This window comes from Propithecus coquereli, unplaced genomic scaffold (genome assembly GCF_000956105.1).
Source record: "Propithecus coquereli isolate 6110/MARCELLA unplaced genomic scaffold, Pcoq_1.0 Scaffold291, whole genome shotgun sequence".
NCBI classification, from domain to species: domain Eukaryota; kingdom Metazoa; phylum Chordata; class Mammalia; order Primates; family Indriidae; genus Propithecus; species Propithecus coquereli.
The window spans coordinates 1,487,434-1,509,278 of record NW_012148519.1 but is presented as its reverse complement, the minus strand read 5'-3'; the positions used below and the strand labels follow the sequence as shown (position 1 = coordinate 1,509,278).

The window sequence follows — 21,845 nt, the reverse complement described above, 5'->3', positions numbered from 1 at the left end:
ACAATGCCTGAAGAATTGTAGGTATTACATAAGTTCTTAGCTTTTTTTTTTTTTTTAAGGTTTATTTATGAGTCCATCTGTTTCAATCTGGGAAATCCCATTAAACTGGCTGAAAATGGGAATAGAAGAATCTATATGTTATCTATATGTTAAAGAATCTATATGTTAAAAGAATCTATATGTTAATATCATCACAAAGTAATTAAGCAATATCTCACCCCTCTGAATCCCAATGATTTACAAACTCTTTGGCTGTAAAGGTATCTTTTACACTCTTAATAGGATACAGAACGATTCTTTTTCTGTGGTCTCTGAACGGTGGCTGAACTCTTCAAGCAAGGATGAGAGACGCCAAGTACCTCCACATTCTCAGACATTCCCCCAACCCCTGTAATGTGACAGTCACCAAACATAGTACCCCAACCTAAGTGAATACTGGAGGGATTCCAGGGGATCTTCAGGGCAGTACATCCTTAGCCTGTGTACGCCACTATGGCTTTTCCTCTTCCTTCCCCAAGGGAAGGGCAGGAATTATTGCCCACCCTAAGTTGAATGAAGGGGCTTCTGAGAATCTTCTGTAGCTATTAGGAACCCTACTAGAAGAAAACATTTCCTGGTGGACATCTGCTTATACAGCAGAATTGTGCCTGTCTGAACAGGAAAAGAGGACCAGACTCTAGGTCCTAGAGTGAGGTGGTGGGAGTAAAGCAGATGCTACATCCCTGCACTCATCCAGCAAGTACTTCTGAGGACCTATACAGTAGGCATTCTGTGCCAGGCACTAAATTAGGTGTTGGGGACACCAGTGAACAAAAAAGACCAAAATTCCTGCCTTCTTGGAGGTTCATTCTAGTGGAGGGAGACAGTAAAAACAAGAACAATATGCAAAAATATAAGCTATTAAAGCTGATCAGTCTAAAGAGAAAATCAAACAGAGATGGGGATAGGAAGTACCAGGGGTGGGGAGAGGGGATACTGCTTTGAGAAAGGGATTCTAGGGAAGACCTCGCTTAGAAGCTGGCATTTGAGTAAAGATCTGAAAAAGACTGGGGTCCAGAGCTTGGGGAGGGAGGAACACTACGTTGGACAGAGATTGCAGTTTCAAGAATTGGGATGTTTAACAGCTGCAGATGGCCAGGAAGTTAAGGTATCTGTGATGTCATTAAGGGGTTAGTGAAGAAGAATCCAGAGAGTATGCCAAGGCATTGACTGGAGTCAAAATGATTTCATTTTAATGCATCACTAGTTCAGCTTTTTGATAAACCAGTAACAAAGATACAATTGTACATATCCATATATATTTGTACATATATATAAAAAGCAAGGACTGAGAAACTTAGCCATAGAGACCTTAAGTCAAATAGTTGTTAGTGCCTGTGACCTAAGTATCTTATCTACAACTTAGTGGAGTATGTGTAATTTGAGAGATCTAGCTTAAAATACTTAACAGAAGGGAAAACTGAAGATAATGCAAGTGCCATGCTTTTGAATAAGAAAAATATAAAAGAACATACCCAATAAATATTCCATGCCTTGAGCGGACTGAATTACTTCTGTGCAAACAGAGCTACTACTGATTCCATTTAAGGTATCATTTGCTTTCTTAATGACCTACAAGAAATGAAATCACATCACCTTACATAACCGAGAAAAGTCACTGCAAATCAATTTACTATTAGTAGAAAACCGAAGCAGAAAGCCAGGAGGTGTGAAAGAGCATGACCGACTGCTGTGTGTGTGTATGACTGCGCTAAAACAAATCTGAGAACTTAATTTTAACCTTGAAGAAGCAATCCTTTATTTCTCTGGAAGAGAAAAGATAGAGGTTCTTTAGTTTAAATGTTATTTTGATTTAGGCAGAGTTAATGACATCACTTTGTCATTTCTTAAACATAGTGACAGATGAAGAGACAGGTGACAAATGAGCCAGTGTTTGCTATTATAAATGTGAAAGAAGATGTCTGACTTAAGATGTGTGACTTTCCACGGGGTTTCGCTTTGCACAAGGCCGTCGTTAAGGCTCTCCTGAGGTTTGCCTCTGTCCATTCAAGTGAACCAAGAAGGCAAAACAGCACAAGAGGGCACTTACATATGTGTGAACACAGAAGTAACATACTCACATCCAGGGCACTCCCCAGGCATCTCTGCCATTCATATGCATATCTCTCATTTTCCTGTGGATTTGAGAAAAAGAACTGGTTAAACGCACAATTGTGGGATCCTGTTTATGACTTCTGTCAATTCAAAGAGCTTGGAAGACTTTTCTTTTTATTAAAATCACTCTAGTTCAAGCAGTTTATCTTTTTGAATCCACTATTAATTACTTTAAATTGCTAATTAATGTAACTTCTGAACACCTGACCTGTGAATCCGAGGGAAATGTTTATAGTAGCTTCCCTCTTTAAACGTTGCCTTATTTGTTCCCGTCAGTAACAGTGTAAGGCCTTTCTTCAAAGGTGTTCACCACATAGGTATCCAGTACGCCTTTCCCTCTACAGTTATAATGCTGTGTGTGCGTACACGTGTGCACGTGTGTGTGTGTGAGACAAGAAGCAGGGAAAGGAGGAGAGTCAAGCATGTTGGCTCTTGGGGGAAGACAGAGTGGGATTAAGAGGCAGCAAACAGAAATAGAAGATCCAGAATATTTTCCCTCTCTCCTCTATTTTGAAGTTTTAACATTCAATAAGATGATAAAGTCTAATGCTCAAAAAGAATTCCATAGACACTTTCCTCCTTATGAAATCCCATGAGTAATTTCAGTTTTAGGGTCACTAAATGCTTTTAGTGGATGCTGCATCTGGGAAATAATTCTGCCCAGGGCTAACGTTACCATTCTCTTTATGTCTGGTGCCTTGTGTCTTTCTGCCCCTCATTTCCCCACTGGAAAGCCAAAAGCACTTTTTCTTGGGGACCTCAGTGCTCAGCCTGTCTTTCACCTGCCCCCCTGTAGAAGACTACCTTGCTTACCTCTACCTCTCCCGTGAGATCCTTGTACTTGTCACGGATGACAGGCAGAGCAGGCTTCTCACTCAGAGTGTTGGAACGGTCTCTGAAAGGCTGCTCCAAAGCCGGAGAAGGAGAAGAACGGCTTATTTCTTTATCACCAAGGCTCAAACTCCTCTTGTGTGATCCTGGGAGAAGTGGACGGTACGGTTAAAGGTTTGGATTACTCAGCTTAGTTCAAGCAGAGGCTCTTCTTTGCTAACATGATCCTCTTCTTCAGATGTTTACATCATGAGGCATCTGGAAACACAATCCTCATGCATTTTGTCTGTGAAGCTACACGTTGAATCCTTTCAGTCATTCTCTCTTGCTTGGTTTTCCTGCCTTTAGTTTTCTCTGTTACTCTTCTCTGATCTATCACAATTCTTCCATAATTCTAAGTGCAGAATCACTACAGTCTGGAGCACAAAAGCGCCCTTCTAAATACCAGTGCATAAGAGTTGTGTTACTTTTCCAGACATTTCTTACGGATGTGCAACTGAGCTCCTACATATTCTCTCAATCGAACTGAAATCAATGATCCCTTCTGTAAGGGTGGGATTAAAGCAGAAGAGGTGACCTCAAATGTCTCAGAGACCAGGCAAGTAAAGTAAATGACCGAAGGAGGTCAGTTTGAGATAGCAAGCGGTGGGGATCCTGGCCAAAGAGAGAGCATGCCCCGCCCCATCTACAGGAAGTGCTGTTACTCAGCTCCAGCTGATGTCAAGTCGCGGAAATGCAGGCCTAGTATCGCCAGATATTATGACTTTTCAAGAAAAGCTAGAAATCCAGATTGTGAAATCTCATCATTTTTAAATATTGGCAATTACTTCATACTTTTAAAAAACTTCTTTGTGGGTCAAAGCAGGTCTGCAGGCTGGATACAGATCCACAGCTACCACAGTGAAGCCTTCGGATGAAAAGACACTGTGTGTAACCCGGGAACAAGAGCAGCACTAATGTGCCTGCAGATGGATCAAATCCATTTCTCTGGCTCTTTTAACACAGCACACCTCTAACCGAACCAGCTAAAGAACAATAACTGCATGCTGTGTTTGTTTTGCGCTCAAAAAGCAGTTATTTGAGGCCTACTGATTTGACCTCAGTTTAGTCTCGGGGAAGTCAGTATTATAGCTATCTGTAATTGATCCTGATCTCAAAGACTGGAAAATCTATTTCCTGCAACCAGGGACCAACATTTTATTCTTAAGAAAGAACAACTAAATTCTCAGCGGGGAAAAAAAAACCACGATAGTAAAACCTACCTTGAAAGCTACTCACCTTGAACAGAAAGGTCAAAGGTTGCCAGCTCACTTTTGATCATTTCTTCACTGGATTTCATTTTGTTTTGTGAATTGGCTACTAAAAAGTCAAATTTGCTGATTTTGGGCTTTTCACTTTGAAACTCTCCAAAGTCATCTGAACATTCTTTGGGGGTTTCGTGAGAGGCACTGCTGGAAGCTGGGCTTGGACACAAGGCCTCTTGGCTCCGTTCAGCCGTAGGCAGGTCCTGTCTTCCCAAATCTTTATAGTCCCTGCTTTCATATTCCTTTTGCTCACAGGTCTGTGCAATCATGTCCTTAAAACTGGCAAAAGATGGGAAGGCAGTCTCTGGAAGAGCATCTTCACTTGCAAAGGTCGTTGCTTTGGAGAGAGACGTCATGGTGATGTTTTCAGAACTGCCAAATGAAGTCTCTCTCTTTTGAAGAACTGAGGCAGCTGAGGGGGATCCACTTCCTGCTGAGAGGACAAATGGAGAGAGTTTTCTGCCCTGAGATGCATCATCCCTGTCTGACCAGTCATAGCTTGTGTGTGTGCTCACTGCAAAATTGCTACTGTAGCTTCCAAAAGCAGCATATTTTAAGTCCTCTATATCTGAAAGGGAAATAAGATCCCACAATTAGAGGCACGCGATTTAGGCGAAATGCCCTAAACTCTGCAGAAGCAAAATGCCTAGCATATTTGGTTAGTTTTCTACTACATTGGAATCAACTATTAATAAATGTAGAGCTTATACTAAAATTAAAAGAGTTGGGCTGTAAAATCTGATCTCAAAAAACCCACATTAGCCTTGAGTTGGTATTTATATTTAGTTACCAAGAACCACTTTCTTTGGATATAAAAATTACTAAAAAAGGAGGTTCATCTACCAACATATATACCATGTAATATAAGATTGGGGTCATTTCATAAACTGTTCCTTTATAAACTTTAAAATCTACTGATATTTCCTGCCTATAACATGTCTCCTTTTGTCTTGACTTCGTTGGAAAATGTTCCTTTAAAATCTGGTCACGTGAATGAAAATGTCATGACAAATTAATTACAAATTGACAGTTTCTCAAAACTAAACTGAAAATAATGTCACCTAACTTTTAATCAATTATTAGGAATTTCTGCCTCAGGCAAGGCCAAATATGAGATTTTAATCAAGCAATTACTTACCTGGTTGTTATTTTGGTCAATTTGGACGTCATAATGCTGGGATGGAGTATAAGGAAAGAAACACAAAATCAATCTAATCTACTTTAGTATTTAAAAAATAGAATCAAAGATCTGGGTCCTGTTGGGATCCTGTTTCTCCTTCAACTATGTATTTGCTCCCCCATTAAAAAAAAAAAAAATGAAAAGAAGAAAAAGAAAATGCTAGGGCAGAAAACTCCTTTTTCAAATCATTCTTAATATATATTTAAATAATGTAAGAGGTAGAATAAAACAGCAGAAAGAATATAAGTTTTTTTTATTTAGATAGGCCTGAATTCAACTCTGCCATCTACTATCTGTGTGACACTGGGAAAATGATTTAACATTTCTGAACCTCGGTTTACTTATCTGTAAAACAAGGGGAAGACCATGTACTCGGAAGGGCTGTGTTATGATGCTCAACTGTGATAATGTGTGTAAGAGGCTGGCTCAGAGCCTGGTGAGCAAGACGTAATAGCTAGTGTTTGTTCAGCATAGCTGCCATCAGCTCCAATTTGACATTTAGTTGCTGCTTTAGGGCCCACAATGGCAATATTCAAAGTAAAAGTGAAAAATCAGCTCAGCATTTTAGTGACGTTACTAGGGGAAGACTTTGTTACTCATTTTCAGAAAGCAAAACCAGCTGAGGCGAGGTTAGGCTGGTGTGGAGAAGACCTTCGCAGCAGTGCTGTCCATTCAGTCTCGCTGATACACTTAGTTTCATTTTAGTCACTGTATGTTAGGCAAGAAGACCGAATGCAAGACTCTGTCTGACAACCACCTACATGATTCATAAGGAGATTGCTCAAAAGTTTTGTGGCCCAGATTTTCAGAACTAAGTCAATAGGTGGACCAACTCTGTGTCATTTTTTTAATTTCCTTCACAGCAATACTGCATAGTTTATGAAGGGAAGGGCTCTTGACATTTCCATAGCTCTTCTAACAGTATACCTCAAATCTCTCTGAGTCCTGTTAGGAAAGGGTACTAAATTATTAATAAAAATGGAAAACGCTAGATATACAAAAAGCAAACCAGAGAAAAGCAAATAGCATTTACACAGTGATGGTATATTTTAAAATTCTGTAGTACAAATGGTACTCTTCAAATGTGGTTTATTAAACAAAAGGAAAACAAAGATTCAGGTGAAAAATGTATAGCTTAGAATGAATGAAACAAGCCTTTAGACCAAATACTTTCTTAGTCTCTTGCTGCAGTGTTTTTCTCCCCATTATTTAAAAGGATCAGAAGGTGCCCTGACTCAAATGAGGTGAAACTGAATCAGAGGGCAGATGCTGTTCAACACAAGACTAGTCCTTCAAGGGCTACATTCAGAAGAATGTTTCACAATACAGATATTTTTATTAGACTCTACCAGAAAGCTCTTCTGGGAAACCATAATATAGCAGGAACTGCTCCTAGAATCTCATCTATTAAAAGGGTAGCAATTTTTCTGGAGACCAAAGATAAATTTAATGAAAAGATAGCTCCAGTTCAAACACTGCAACCAAGTTGCTATGGAAATCAAAAGACCCTTTTGTGTAATTACGCAACAAGAAAAAAACCTTTTTAAAAAAAATAGAATGACCAATATAATCACGTAAAAGGCATTATAAGTAATAAGGGATTATCTTAACTGAAGACCTTTTAAAACTATACAGGTCTTTAATAAATGTTATTTTTATTAAAAATGATATATGTGCATATAACAGTTTACCTTTTGGTAAACTCACAGAAATGACCAAATAAAGACTAAAAAACCAAAGACTTAAAATGAAATATTTTATACTTTAAAAAAATAATGAAGAGTTCACTAAACAAGGTTCACTAAAAACCTTCGAAGTTGAGTTTTAAATTAGTTTTGCTTATTTATTGGCTACTATAATGTGAAAAAGTAATTTACTAAAGTGTAATTCATTTGAACACATAAGTACTAAAACTGACAGTACATGAGGAATGTGAGACAGAACACTGTATCCCTAAACCTTAGCATTTATAAATAATATAGAGTAGTCTCTCCTGGCATAGTGAATATTTGTAAACCATTTTCTAAGAAAAATGTGGTACACTGGTTCAATTAAGGTAAAGGAAGAAAACTCCTCATTATCTATGTTAACAGTTCTACATTTTCTAAACAGTCCAATTATACGTATTATTGTATAACGGTCTCAAAATATTAAAGATTATATAAGACCTACAACATAAGTGATAGAAGTCTTGTCTGGAGGAATGATGTGGAATAACCCACATTTTATGTTGTAATAACTGAAGTTACTATAGATGAGTTTTCAATTTGATAGCTGAATTCTGAAAATTGCAAGAGAAAAAGAAAAAAAAGTGGACAATGAATGCAATAAAATGAACAGAGAATCACTACTGTATTTCCAATTCTCTGGATAACTCCTAGACTGTGCTAGGTTGAACTGCAATTACACACAGATAATACACCAAATTCTGTGCTTTAATACATGTATTTGTTTGCAACCAGGAATGTCCTATTACAAAGGCCAAAGGAATAAACTATACAATCTGTTTTCCATCATGGATCTCAAATCAAGACACGGATTTCTTGCTTATGCTGGCAAGTAACCCTATCAGTCTCTTCTATAACCTCTATTCAAATCCCTTTTGAATGGATGTTGTTCAAGGTATTTCTAGGAACAAAGAATGCGAGCTGTCGCTACAGGACACAGAAGGCCATACTCAGTCCCATGGACGTTTTCTAAAGCTGTAAGCATATGCCCAGGTTTTTAAGAGATACTGGCTGTTGAAGGAGTTTAGAGAAAGAAGAAAGGAGATATACGTGCAAATTCCACTATTCTCAAGTGTTTTCTATAGCCATAAAAATGTTCATTTGACTAAGGAAGAAATATGTTTTAATTTCCAATACTGATTTAATCTAGACTTCATTTACTAAAGCAAAAACCATGAAATATTTGTACATTTCAGTTTCTCTCCACCCCTGGCCCTGTTCTACCTTAGGCCCTCTTCTATCTTGGATCTATCTATGAGATCAGTCATATTCATATCCTATATAAACTATAAAACCTGGTCTTTGTCCTATAAGTCTCAAACACCCTGATAGGTGTTGTTGAAGAAAACAGGAACGAAAGTGATCACAGTGTAAGTGTGACAGGCTATAAAGTGCTGCTGTATAATTGCCTTCCAGTGTATTTTCATCTGCATGAAAACCTCCCATTCTTCATTGGTACTGACTCGCGTAACTCTATGGTTTAAATTATATCTGCACTATCGTAAGCACCTTCAGGTTTTCGTTTCAGTGTTTTAAGTTCAAAAAAGAAAACTCGCAAACCTGTGGATATTTTAAGTCAGAGGAGTTTAGAAGACCAAGGAATGAAGTTGGGATATACCGTGGGACGGCCTGTGGTCATAAATAAATAAAAATTGCATCAAAAAGACAACTAAGTAAGCACAGAAGAGAGCAACTGTAATCGGGCCCTTTGGCCATGCAAGCGAGAGCGCAACACCCAGCAGACTGTCCTATGTACATGACCCTCTCATGCTCTCAAAGTTACAGGGCCAACAGTTTCTGAAACAACTTATCAAAAGTACTCCAATGATGGAAAATCAAAGAGCTAAGAAGAGCTCTTTAAAAATAATTTGATTCTTTGAGTTCTTGCAGGATTTAGCACAGCTTCTTTGATGTTACCAGGGTTCCCTTCATGTGCCTGTGCTACTTCCAAAAATCAGCTGGGACTTTAACACGAACAGTAGAATGACTGCAGAACACAAATACAATTGTATAATTTCTCAGGCACCGATATATAATGTCAAGCACTGACCATATCTTATTGGTGTTGGGGTAAACAGAATGGTATTTTTTTGTTTGTTTGAACCTGTAACATAGACTTCTTCAAGTCTTTATTGAAAAAGACATTTATATCATTGTATTATTAAAACTACCTCCCTAAAAAATATGTTACTTTGGGAACATTAATTGCTCAATTTGTGAATATATGCTTTACACACAGTTATATATTCAGTCATTTTCTGTAGCCTGATCAGATAAATGCAGTAAGGAGTTAAAATAAGAGTCCCAGATGGACCACTCTAGCATTAGGAAACTCCACTGACAAAGGAATTCCTCAGCCAGAACCGCCTTGGTCTTACACACAGCACAGGAAAATCCCAAACAAAGGGCAGCCGGATGAAAGCTACACTAGAAGAAAGCTACACTGAGATCTCTTTCTTCCAAATTTGTTAGCATCAGATCACATCATAATTAAAATATAACTCATTTATACAAGGTTTTTGAAACCAATTTTTAAAATTCAACTTTCTAAAGCTTTATGCTCTGGACGACACTGTATTTTGAATGGCAAGCCTGGCTTTTCTTAGAGTTAATCTAAAACCCAACAAGCAACTTTTTACTTTCTCAAATGGCATATTTCAAAAACAATATCCCTCAGGAATCCTACTCAAAAATCCTCATGTTTGGCGATTTAATTTCCTTTCTTTCCCAAATTCTAAAAAAGAACAAACAACTAAAAGCTTTAAAACATAAGAATAAAAATGTTAAACCATGGAAATAGCCCTTTTTTTCCCCTCAAGGTTTTTATTGGTCTTGGGCTTCTGACCTGAAAAACAATAATATTTCCAAGGATTTTTGCTATTATTATACTCTAAAATGGAGAAAATATTTTCTAAGTTTGGTCCACTTTTGTTGCTAACTTACATTGATCTTTCTAGAAATTGTTTTTTTCAAAATGAAAACGGTTCAAAGTTTACTTGACATATCCTCTAAAGTTGTTTTAACAACTTGCTTTATGTGGTATGAGTAAAAAAAAGACTGAGGTTTGCTTCATACTACATTCTGAAGTTAGAACGATAACATGCTCTGGAATCAGAGGATGGAGTAGCCAATTTCAAATTCAAATCAAGTTCAGTCCTAAAGACTTCTTGGTATTAACACTAAACGCCCTCCATTACATAGCTTATCAATTTAAATTCAGTTTACATTTACTGTGCTCAGAAGTCCATCCCAATATCATTTGATGATTTATTTCAAATTAAGTTTATAAATATCTATTTATCTAGTATCTGTGTCTCTCTTTCCCCAACACTCAACTCTTAGGTTTTCTTTCTCACCTTCCCCTTCTCTTCATAATGTAACTACAAGTAGAGGCAGGCCCCCTCTCCAATAAAATATATTCAGTTTCTTCATTAGAACGAACTGGAATAAATTTTCTCTCTCCCTATTATGAAAAGTAGTGTAAAGTTCACACTTTTTAAAGTTTAAACTGTATTTCAAATCCAGTGCCACGTTAAAACCTCACATCAATGAAATTATAAGGGGCAAAGGCTAAAATGTACCAATATTATCTTAGAAGACAGGTGTTTGAGGAAACGAACAAAAGGGAAAAGCCCTCTAGTCTCAGAGGATACTATAGTGTTTTTTTTTTTTTGGAGACAGTGTCTCGCTCTGCTCCCAGGGCTAGAGGGCTAGAGTGCAGTAGCCTCATCATAGCTCACAGCAACCTCCAACTCCTGGGCTCAAGCGATTCTCCCACTTTAGCCTCCTGAGTAGCTGAGACTACAGGCCCGGGCAACTATGCGTGGTTAATTTTTCTATTTTTTGTAGAGAAGGGGTCTCGCTCTTGCTCAGGCTGCTTTTGAACTCCTGAGCTCAAGCAATCCTCCCATCTCAGCCTCTCGGAGTGCTAGGATTACAGGCGTGAGCCATTGTGCCAGGCTGATACTATAGCTTTAAACTTGATACCAGCCAGGTATTTCTTTGGTCTAACCCTGAAAAAGTACAAATTACACACATCCCCACACTTTCAAAATATGCCAAAGAATTATTTATTAACACAGGACTTACAGATCACAAAAGAGAGTGGTACAGAAGAGCTGGAAAAGAAGTCATCAGAATAAGCATGCAGATCAGTATTTGCAGAGGAATATACTAAAGCAAGTTTGAAGGCACATTCACACAGAAAATGTCTAAATTGAAAAAAAAGGCATCAGAAAAGCAGCCCCCCAAAAAGGCGCTAATTAAAATACAAAGATTTGCAATGTCAAAGAAGAGCTACTTTACAGGTAGGTAGGTAGCTAGCTACAGAAGTCTTGCTAACCCTTTGAGAATGTCACAAATGAGGGTAAGCTCTTGCTGCCAACAAAACCAGATGATCGTAATGACTACACACAGTTGCTTCAGTGCCAGAGAGATTAAATTTAGGGGGGTAAAAAAGCAACTTAGTTAAAAGTATATGCAGCAAGAGCTCAAAGGGTTAAATGTAATAATATGCAGAAAAATCAGGCAACGTTATTAGTATTATCTATCTTCCATACAAAGAATTATAGCAAGAGTTAAAAGAGACAGTATCCCCTTCAGAGTTAAGTTAGGGTTTCTAAACAGGATCAAGGTCCACAGATAGCAATCTACTAGGTTTTATTCTCTTTTCATCAGCTCAGTTCTTATTTCTCCAAGAAGAAATACCTCTAACCCTCGAACTAAGAGAGCAAGAGACACTGTGGTAAATATGGGGATAAAATAAAACCACATCACACTGAAGAAGCCCCTGCCATTTACCCTCTACGATACATTTATGCACAATTTTGCTCACCAGGTCTACAGCTCATTGGTCAGACGTCAACCCCTTTTAACAACCGCTCTAAAGGGATACTGCTCCTTTCTGACAGGTTTACAGATCAATGGGAGGAAACAATCTGCTTTTAAGAATATCCTCAAACTGAAGAGAGTTGGCTTGAACGTTACAGGTTCCAAGCTGGGAATGTTCCAAACATACATAAAAGAACATGAGCACAGAAGATTATTTTAACAGGTCAATAAGAACAAGCTTAGTCAAAAAACCAACCTCCCCTTCCCAAAGAAAATGGAAAAAATTTAAAAAAGACACCCCAAACCCGGATTAGACTCATCTCATAAAGACATCTAGCTTGGCACTGTGAAAGAATATAGATTCACTTTCAGAAAAATAGCTTCTAATTAATAATGTCAGAGTCCAAAAGGCTAGTATACATGTTATGAGATTTTTAAATAAAAATCAAATATTGTTGTTCAGAAAACAGAGCACTTTGCAACCAACTGCTGTGGCTCAAGCAGCTCATACAAAAAAAGAAAAGCAAAATCACTTTCTCAAACGAGCAGCAGCAAAAAAATAAGAAAATTTCTGAGAAGTACAAAAAAAAGAAAGTAGACAGTCAAGGGCACAAGGAGCTCTTTAGACCGCCCACTGCACTTGGAAAATACCTTAGCAAGCAGCAACGTGAAATATGTAATGTCTCTGCTAACTTGCCCCTGATCCAGCACCCTGTTTAAGAATCCCTCCAATATTTCAATCACTAAAGGATGGACGCAGTTTTGTTTCCTGACTTATCAATTTGATATATGTGCAAAAGCTATAGTACTTTACAATTTCTGCCTGAATCTGTAAACTTGGAAGTGTCTTGTGTGTCCCTTTCTAGTTACCAAACAAAAAACCAAACCCTTCATATGCATAATACATTTTCTAGAATAATACAATAATACTGAGATATTTCTCATTATTAAAGGCCACAAAATAGGTTTATCTTTCTATATACATATCAAAAAACAAAACAAAAACTAGGACACTTGGGAATCTAGTTTTTATGACAGGAAGTTGGATGAGAGAATAAACTGCTACATGTAAATTTGCACAGAATTGAAAGAGGGCTCCCTAATAAGATGTTTTCACACATTTTATCAGAAAGTTAGTAGTTACCCTATTCTACCATCTACGGATTTGTTACAACTTAATATTTCCAGTAATAGAATTAACACTGAAAACAGTACCTGGATTCCACTAACAACACATGCCCTCTTCCTTGCAGACCCTGACATACAGAACATCCATATATAAGCTCTTTCCCTCTTCTCTTCTTTTTTTAATTTTGTGCCTGTTCCTGAAATGTATCCCTCTTCTTCTCTTGAAGGGATGTGGCAAACTGCACTTCAACTGGTTAGAAATTTTTACTTTCTTGACCTAACAAGAGTTGGTTTCTGTAAACTAAACAGAATACTATATTGGCAGCTGCTAAATATGCCCAAGAGAGGGAAAAAGGAGAGGGAAACACTGATTTCACTCACAGAAATGGAGGAACATTGCTGACACTGCAAAAGTCTTTATAGTAAATAAAATTTCTGGCAATGTGGGGCTCATTTAGCAGGTGGTTTTTATGTGCCTCTAATATACCAGGTTGGTGTTAGATTTCAAAAATAAAAATATTTTAGCTATCCAATCTAAGTTCCGCAGTAGTCATAGTATCCACATATCCATCCAAGTAGCCATAGAATCAAATTTAACACTGCTTTAAGGAGACTGGCAACGAAGAGGTTAATTATTAGAAATTCATAAAGAGCCAGAGCCTCACTCTTATGTAAATCAACACCCACAGATTCATCTTTGAATCTATGTCACCGTCACCAGAGCAATCTCACCAATTCCTCACCTGCGGCAGGAGGATGCTGGCCACTAACTGTTGGTAAATCCAAAGAGCTATCAGACATGACATGCTTAAGATCTCCTCCCACATCAGCCAATTTCATGTCAAACTGAACAGAGAGTGCATCTTCAGAGTCCTCCTTGCCAACACTGCTGCCACCAATGGAAGGGAGATCCAAGGACTTCACTGAAGCAGAGTCTTCTTTGGTGTGCCTAAAAGCCACTGCTTTCTCTCCCAGGGATTTGTCCGAGTTCATGGAAGAAAATTTACTGGAGTGGAAGTCAGCAAAATCATCATCACTTTTTCCTGAAGGAGTGTTATCTTTCAGGTCTTCAACACCTAGTCCAGATCCTTCCAGAGAAAGCTGTTTGAAGACATCGTACTTGGTGGACATGGCCGTGGGGTTTTGTCCACTCTTCGCTGTGCTACCCATGTTGCTGGTTAGAGAAACAGGACTCGCATCTTCTTTAAGGGCATCATATTTGTCATCTGCCTTTTGCTCAGATGAAATAGAGCTATTACTGAAAGCCATAAAATCTGCAAAGTCATCCTGCTCCCCAACAGATGCAAGACTAGAATATTCCCCAAAAAGGTTGAATTCTCCAAAATCATCAGCCAGACTAGAAGTTTTAGCTGATGCCAATGTTGTCGTAGTTGCAGCAGAACCTGTTGGCTGTGGTTGTGTGGAAACTGATTTTGATGTGCTGAATGCAGCTGAAAAAGATAACGGTTTCTCGCTGCTGCAAGTAACTGAGGAAAACATATCTAGGTCTGCTAGGTTCAGAGGAGTTTTCACTTGTGTTTGTTGTTTCTGTTGTATAGTTCCTGAGGGGAAGGATGCTGGAAAAGTTTTGTCTTTTGTTGGTGGCTCTAGTGGTGATATACTATCGGCTGTTTTAAAATCGGTGAAACCATCATCAGCAGATCTGAATTCTGCAAAGCTTTCTCCTGAAAGAAAAAACGCAATCAAATGAATAAGAATGCTGAACTGAAAATGACATAATGCACAGCATATTAAATTGCAAGCATAATTTTATTGATTTTTTTCCCACTGGCTTGACATTACTCAATTACAGTGTAAACGTTACTGAACTCCATGGTTATTTCCACATTGAAGTCTAGTGATACTGAAATAAACAGAAATCAAACTGAAAGTAAGTAACAGTACCATTTTCATTTGCTCAAGCTTTTAGTATGGTATCTCCCCCAGCTCCAGATACTTCGCCTGGCCAAAAGCACTGCTTTCAAGACTTTTTGTTCCTATGGCTAGCTAGCCAAGCATAGAATAGAATAAAAAATAGGTGCTGGAGGTTCCTGTAGAGAGGCATGTTAAAATGTTGGCCCTTTGGCTGAGCACTGTGGCTCATGCCTGTAATCCTAGCATTTTGGGAGGCTGAGGTGAGAGGATTGCTTGAGGCCAGGAGTTTGAGACCAGCCTTGGTGACACGGTAAAACCCTGTATAAAAAAATTAGACAGGTGTAGTGGCACACACCTGCAGTCCAAGCTACTCGGAGGCTTAGGCAGGAGGACCACTTCAGCCCAGTAGTTTGAGGTTACAGTGAGCTATGATGATGCCACCACACTCTAACCTGGGCAACAGAGACCCTGTCTCCAAAAAAAAAAAAAAGAAAATACATACATACATACATACATACACACACACACACACACACGCACCCTTTAAAGATAAAACATGTTACACGGTAAAAAAACAAACAAAACTAGAGGCATCAATAAAGTATTATGAGAAATCCTACATTTAATATTCAGGATATACAACACTTGGTTCAACTGTGCACTTTAAGAATAACATTAGATACTATATGGTCTTGCTCAAGTATATGGAGGTATTAATTTAAAGGGAACTTTTCATGAAAATTTTTGACCAATGAGCATTTATTCTTATTTATTAAAATTCAAAGGGATTTGAATAAATACCAACTCCATTATTTTAAGTTTCAGAGGATATGATTTAGACCTTTGTTTATATTGCGCTACTCTGAGGATGGGGTTACTGACAGAATTTTATATTTTTATTTCTTGGTTAGAGAAAACAGGTACTTACATATGTCTCATGAATAGTTAAATAGACTCAGTTAAGACACTGATAAAAATCTGGGTCTATGATTCTTAAAAATGGTTTCATTTCTTGGCTCGTAGGTATGATGTTAGGATACAGACGAACTCAGTTCTCTAATAGTATTTAAAGGTCTACCGTAAAATCTACTCAGCTAATACTAGGTAATGAAAACCAGAGATGAACCAAATGTAAGTATCGCCATACCAACCAACATCACTTATTATTAAAAAATATGACTGCCATTTCTGGAGATTTATAAATTAAGATATAAGCTTTAATTTCCTCACCCATTTTTAAAATTCTGTTTTTCCCTAACGATGAGATGTAGAAGCATACGAACCATAAAAATGTATTTAAAACCAAAATCCAATTCTTAAAATTATCATATAAAATAATGCAGCCTTTAAATATATTGCACTTATAACATATTCTTTGAAATATCAGATTGAAAAAAGCATTGAAAATAATACAAGCTCATTTTTCTTCCTAATGTTAGATACTTGACCGATTAATATAATTCATCACAGAGAAATCCATCTAATCCATCTAATATCAGGGAAATTTTAGAAAGAGAGAAACGGCATTCAGATTTCCTGTAATTTACATTTGTAAGACATACTACCAATAAAACTAAAGTCAATTTCACAAATGACAGGAGAAACAGTTATATAATTTTTAAAAATCATTCTAGATTTTTAGATTAAGTATATCACTGATTATATTTGTATTATTTCTGGAAATGAAAGGGTGATAAGCAGCCGATTTTATCATAGCCTAAATTTTAAACTGAATTCTCTGTGAAATTGACAAGTTTTGCTTTGTTATTTGGAAAAAAAAAAATCACACGGCAAACTAAACTTACTGATAAATTGTAAACTTTTCCATTAGAAATGTAAGCTGAGTGAAAGGGTTAAAAGGAAATAAAAATGGGTGGGTTTACAAGTTCAAGAACAAAGAGAATTTCTTGGCAAATAAATGAATTGTTGTCATTGGAAGCTTGCCTATCAGAAGGCACAAGAAGCATATCATCTCACAAGCAGTTTTTCAGTTAACTTCTGAATTCTTGTAAGCTTCCTTCTCTGTCAGTTTTTAGGTCCCCAAAATCTCAAAAGAGAACACTTTTTGTTAAAATTTCAATAAGAAGTGTCACTTCTCTATATAGAATGTTTTACTCATTTAATTTATGGCTTGAACTGTAGAGGTAGAGAAAAGGAAATATTAAAATCTACTATTCAGTAACCTAAGAAAACCGACAGCTCTGAACCCAATACTATAAGATTGTTCATAAATTCTAAGATACTAACATACTTTGATGAAGTCAAGTCAATGTATCTTTTTCTTAATTTTTAAAATTTTTTTCTTATCTCATACTTTCAACCCTAGCCAATGCATTTTTAATGAGAATATAAAAAAGATACACCATTTAGGAAAATAAAACACATTCTCCTAAAATGAACAAAGCTGGCAACCCTACTTGGAAGACTTTAGAATTAAAGTTAAGATAGGAATGGTGCTGGATGCAGTGGCATGTGCCTGTAGACCCAGCTACTTGGGAGGCTGAGGTAGGAAGATCACTTGTTCCTGGAGTTCAAGTCCAGCCTGGGCAACATAGCAAGACCCCGTCTCAAAAAGAAAAAAAAGGTAAGAATGAAAGCCAGCTAACAAAAATGACAATGTTCTGGGACTGGACTTGATTCCTAGGCTCAAATGATCCTCCTCCTGTCTCAGCCTCTTGAGTAGCTGGAACTACAGGAAGATGTCACCATGCCTGGCTCTTGAGCAGTTTCGTTCTTTCTTTTTTTAGACACAGGGTCTTGCTCTGTCACCCAGGCTGGAGTGAAGCAGTGTGATCATAGCTTACTGCAGCCTCCAACTCCTGGGCTCAAGGGATCCTTCTGCTTCAGCCTCCTGAGTAGCTGAGGCTACAGGCGTGTGCCACCATGCCTGTCTAATTGTTTAAAAAATTTTTTGTAGAGATAGGGTCTCACTATGTTGCCTAGGCTGGTCTCAAACTTGTGGCCTCAGGTGATCCTCCTGCCTCAGCCTCCCAAAGTGCTGAGATTATAGGCGTGAGCCACCACGTCCAACCAAGTAGTATAGTTTCAACCATGCTTGCCTTATTTATCTCCCCCACCCTAAGCAGAGGGTGGAAATAAATGATTTTTGAAGGATGTCCCAAGTTTGACCATTTAGTACATAAAGGTAGAATGTGGTTCTGCTTCCAGAAGGAAATCCTCATTAGAGTATATACATTTCATAGTATGCATAGGTAAACTTTGGAGAACATAATTTGGCCTATGCATTATCTAAACTCTACACCTCATGTCCCTAGTGGGATTTAATCACAAACATAACTTGCAGTTTTTACATACTTGGCTCTCAAATTATCATTCTATATTCCCTTTCACTGTAAGTCCTTCTATTAGAGATGGTAACCACACATGCACATAAACCTCCATCTTTCTCATTAAATTATAGCCAATCTTGAAAATCTTATCAAGTGGTAACTGAGTTGAACACAAGCAAAGTCTAGTAACTGATCTCCCCTTCTTCCTGGATGAGTGAGCAGATGATTAAATACTGATGTCAGCATCCTTGAACATATCAAGGGAGCACTGTTTGACTACTGCTTCTGTTGGAAATGATGCTGTGTTTTGGTTGCGGTCCAAAGCTTTGAAGTGTTAACTGGCACCCCCATTCTTCAGTGGAGCTCTCACCATTCAAACACAACAGATTTGGTAAATACTAGTTAGGTCGAGTCTTGCTTTCCTCTACTTGGTCATCTTTGTATGAATCCAATGTTTTGTTTGTTTGTGTTTAAATGATTTTTAGCTGATGTTCATGAGAAGTGAGTACCTATACTTGTGTAACTAATGAAGGAAATCCTATCTCGGAAGGTGCACTTCTTTACCAGACCTGTGTCATACCTTTCTCTGGGCCCACTGCTGGAAAGTCGACTCAAGTCTCATGTAATGCCTTTTTAATTGTATCCTCCAGTATTATAGCTAGTAATACAGTACTGTATCATACCCCTGTGGATGTAAAATATCTTGTACCTGCCTGCTTTATGACATGTAGTTGTGATCATACCTTATCAGAGCTATTTTTTTTTTTTGAGACAGAGTCTCACTTTGTTGCCCGGGCTAGAGTGCTGTGGCATCAGTCTAGCTCACAGCAACCTCAAACTCCTGGGCTAAAGCGATCCTCCTGCCTCAGCCTCCCGAGTAGCTGGGACTACAGGCATGCGCCACCATGCCCGGCTAATTTTTTCTATATATTTTTAGCTGTCCAATTAATTTCTTTCTATTTTTGGTAGAGATGGGGTCTCGCTCTTGCTCAGGCTGGTCTTGAACTCCTGAGCTCAAACAATCCGCCCGCCTCGGCCTCCCAGAGTGCTAGGATTACAGGCGTGAGCCACCGCGCCCAGCCAATTTTTAATGACAATATTCTAAAACGTTTTCTTTCCAAAGATTGAGAAACTTAAAAAAAAGAAAATAGTCTCAGGTACCACAACAGTAACAGAAAAAAAATCTTGAAAAGTAAAAGACTAGTTGCAGCCTCTTGCAGTCCACAGACTGCTGTACTGCCAACAGTTCAAGTCTTGTTGAACATTACAATAAGTAAAAGTAGTCACAGTTCTCATTTGACACAGGAATCTAACTCCACGTGCAGGCTTCCAGTGAAAGGGAATGTACTATCTTCAGAGGAAATTGCATGGATCTGGGATTTGCCCTAAATTTTAGAAAATAATTCCCAATAACTAAACCATGTTTGCCTCCTTATCATTTCCAGAGCCACAAAAAGTCTCATCCCCTCTCCACAAGATAATCCCCCACTCAGTTTATTAAACACAGTAGCTACCAATTAAGGTTTTTTGAAAATATTGGTAGTCTGAGTATCTATCATAAACATCACTACTATACCATATTATTTTCTCCATTTAGTTTTTTCTTCCTAAACACACATATGCACACAAAATAAAATAATGTTCAGGAGTATCACTGAAAGAACCATCAAAAAAAAAATCTCTTTTATAAAAAATGGAAATAATTTATCCAAAAACTTACCTAAAGGTTTATTCTCTGTTGTCTCCCTTTCGAGTTCTCTGAAAGCACTGTACTTATCACCATGCTCTAGAATGGAAAGACAGAAGCTCAGTTAAGGTTAGGAACCGTGAGATCACAGCTCAAGGAAGTAAGGCAGACTGAGTTAACAGAACATACTTAACATGTAGCAAAAGCATTTTACACATTTAACATAAAAGGCCACCACTTAAAGAGTCATACAATTTAATGTTACATTCACAGGTTTATGAATTTACAAACTGTTTTTACCTCCAAGTGGAACAGTATTTTCAGAGGACTTGTCAGCTGCAATTCCTTTAAAAACAGCATATTTATCCATTGAAGCTGATGCTTTAGTTCCGGGAAGTGGCATCAACAAAGAAGGGGCACTAAAAGGGAAAAAGAAACATGTCTCAATGATCACATCGAATCCTTCCCTTACTATGACATAGGAGCTTAGAATTAAAATGACAAACAGGTACCTAGTTAAAGCTCATGGCTACACACACACACACACACACACACACACACACACACACTACCACCCACCCCTAACCATAAGTGACTAAAAACAATGTCCTTTTTCTTGGGGGGAAAAATTAAAATAACACGCAAGCAGTAATTTTTTTCTTGATTAATTGAAGAAGGGTAAGATCCATGCTGTCTAAGCATCTCTTTAAGCCATAACAACAATTGGAATGGCACTGGACACAGATTATAAAAGAATGATGACATTTTGGAATTTTAACTTATGGTCCATAAATCTGCAAAAGTGCACTGTTCCAAATACGTATACACAATATTTTAAAATAAATGATGTTAACCTTCATATAAATTCTTCTTTCAAATAGGTTCAGAGTGCAGAGGTAGAAGAGCTAACATAAAAATCTATTTATGAAATGTTGTTCAAACCAAGATGTAAATTGTTTTTCTTTTGATCATATTGCATTGCTTACTGGCAGAAGTTCATACATCTGATAAGCAGCAGTGGAGTTAATACAATTTGCATTTTTACAAGGATCACATCAGCGATTCCAGAAGCTATCTTTGTAGTAAAACAACAATCATTTCAAAATTAGATAAAGATACTTTTGCCTGTGGACATATTTCTCACTGGATGGGAAAATAGTGTAATGAGTAGTATCTGTGTGGGTAATTCTTGGAAGGCTTAAACACATACTGTAAAAGCATTTCCCCCCACCCCCTTATCAGATCCAGGCAGCTCCTAGGAAGAACCTTTACATATGAACCTTACACATCATTCCACCACTAGTTTATGTCATTCAATACCATACACACAAGTTATAGAAATGGATTTCTATTGAGTTCTTTGCCCTGGAGCAAAAATCTTCCCACAGTCATTTAAATCTTCTTATCAGTGGCCTACCAAGGTAAAAACAGGCTCTAGCACCTGCATGCTAATAGCGGTACACAGTGCTTTAGGACTTAATGCCATTAAATATTATAATTTCACATCACTACCAAACAGCTACTACATATCTGATCTTGACAAATGTAAGGGATCATCATCTGTACATCAGAGGTTGATTTTCAAAAATTCTATAATGAATTAAACTTTAAGCTCACTGTACAGAATGTTACATAGGGATAAAGGTAATTAGTGTTTTAGGAAAAAAGCTATTAATACAACGTTCAATGATCTATTTGTTTTATTAGTACATGACCCTTTGACTTTAGCTATGTTTTTTTAAAGCTCATTGGTAAAATCTTTCCATTAAATGTGACATTTTTTTTTTTGAGACAGTCTCTCACTCTTTTGCCGGGGCTAGAGTGCCGTGGCGTCAGCCT

At 37.6% G+C, this 21,845-nt stretch overlaps 1 protein-coding gene across 1 annotated transcript in view; it reads right to left on the bottom strand.

The window, feature by feature from the left end:
• Positions 1-21,845, bottom strand: part of SYNRG (synergin, gamma) — a 110,824-nt gene that overhangs the window by 18,317 nt on the left and 70,662 nt on the right. The window contains exons 9-15 of the mRNA XM_012648636.1: positions 20,307-20,425; positions 20,040-20,105; positions 13,898-14,839; positions 4,264-4,722; positions 2,968-3,131; positions 2,121-2,174; positions 1,515-1,611 (exon numbers count right to left, since the gene is read on the bottom strand). Coding sequence (XP_012504090.1) covers positions 1,515-1,611; positions 2,121-2,174; positions 2,968-3,131; positions 4,264-4,722; positions 13,898-14,839; positions 20,040-20,105; positions 20,307-20,425 — 1,901 coding nt within the window. The remainder of the gene's footprint in view (positions 1-1,514; positions 1,612-2,120; positions 2,175-2,967; positions 3,132-4,263; positions 4,723-13,897; positions 14,840-20,039; positions 20,106-20,306; positions 20,426-21,845) is intronic.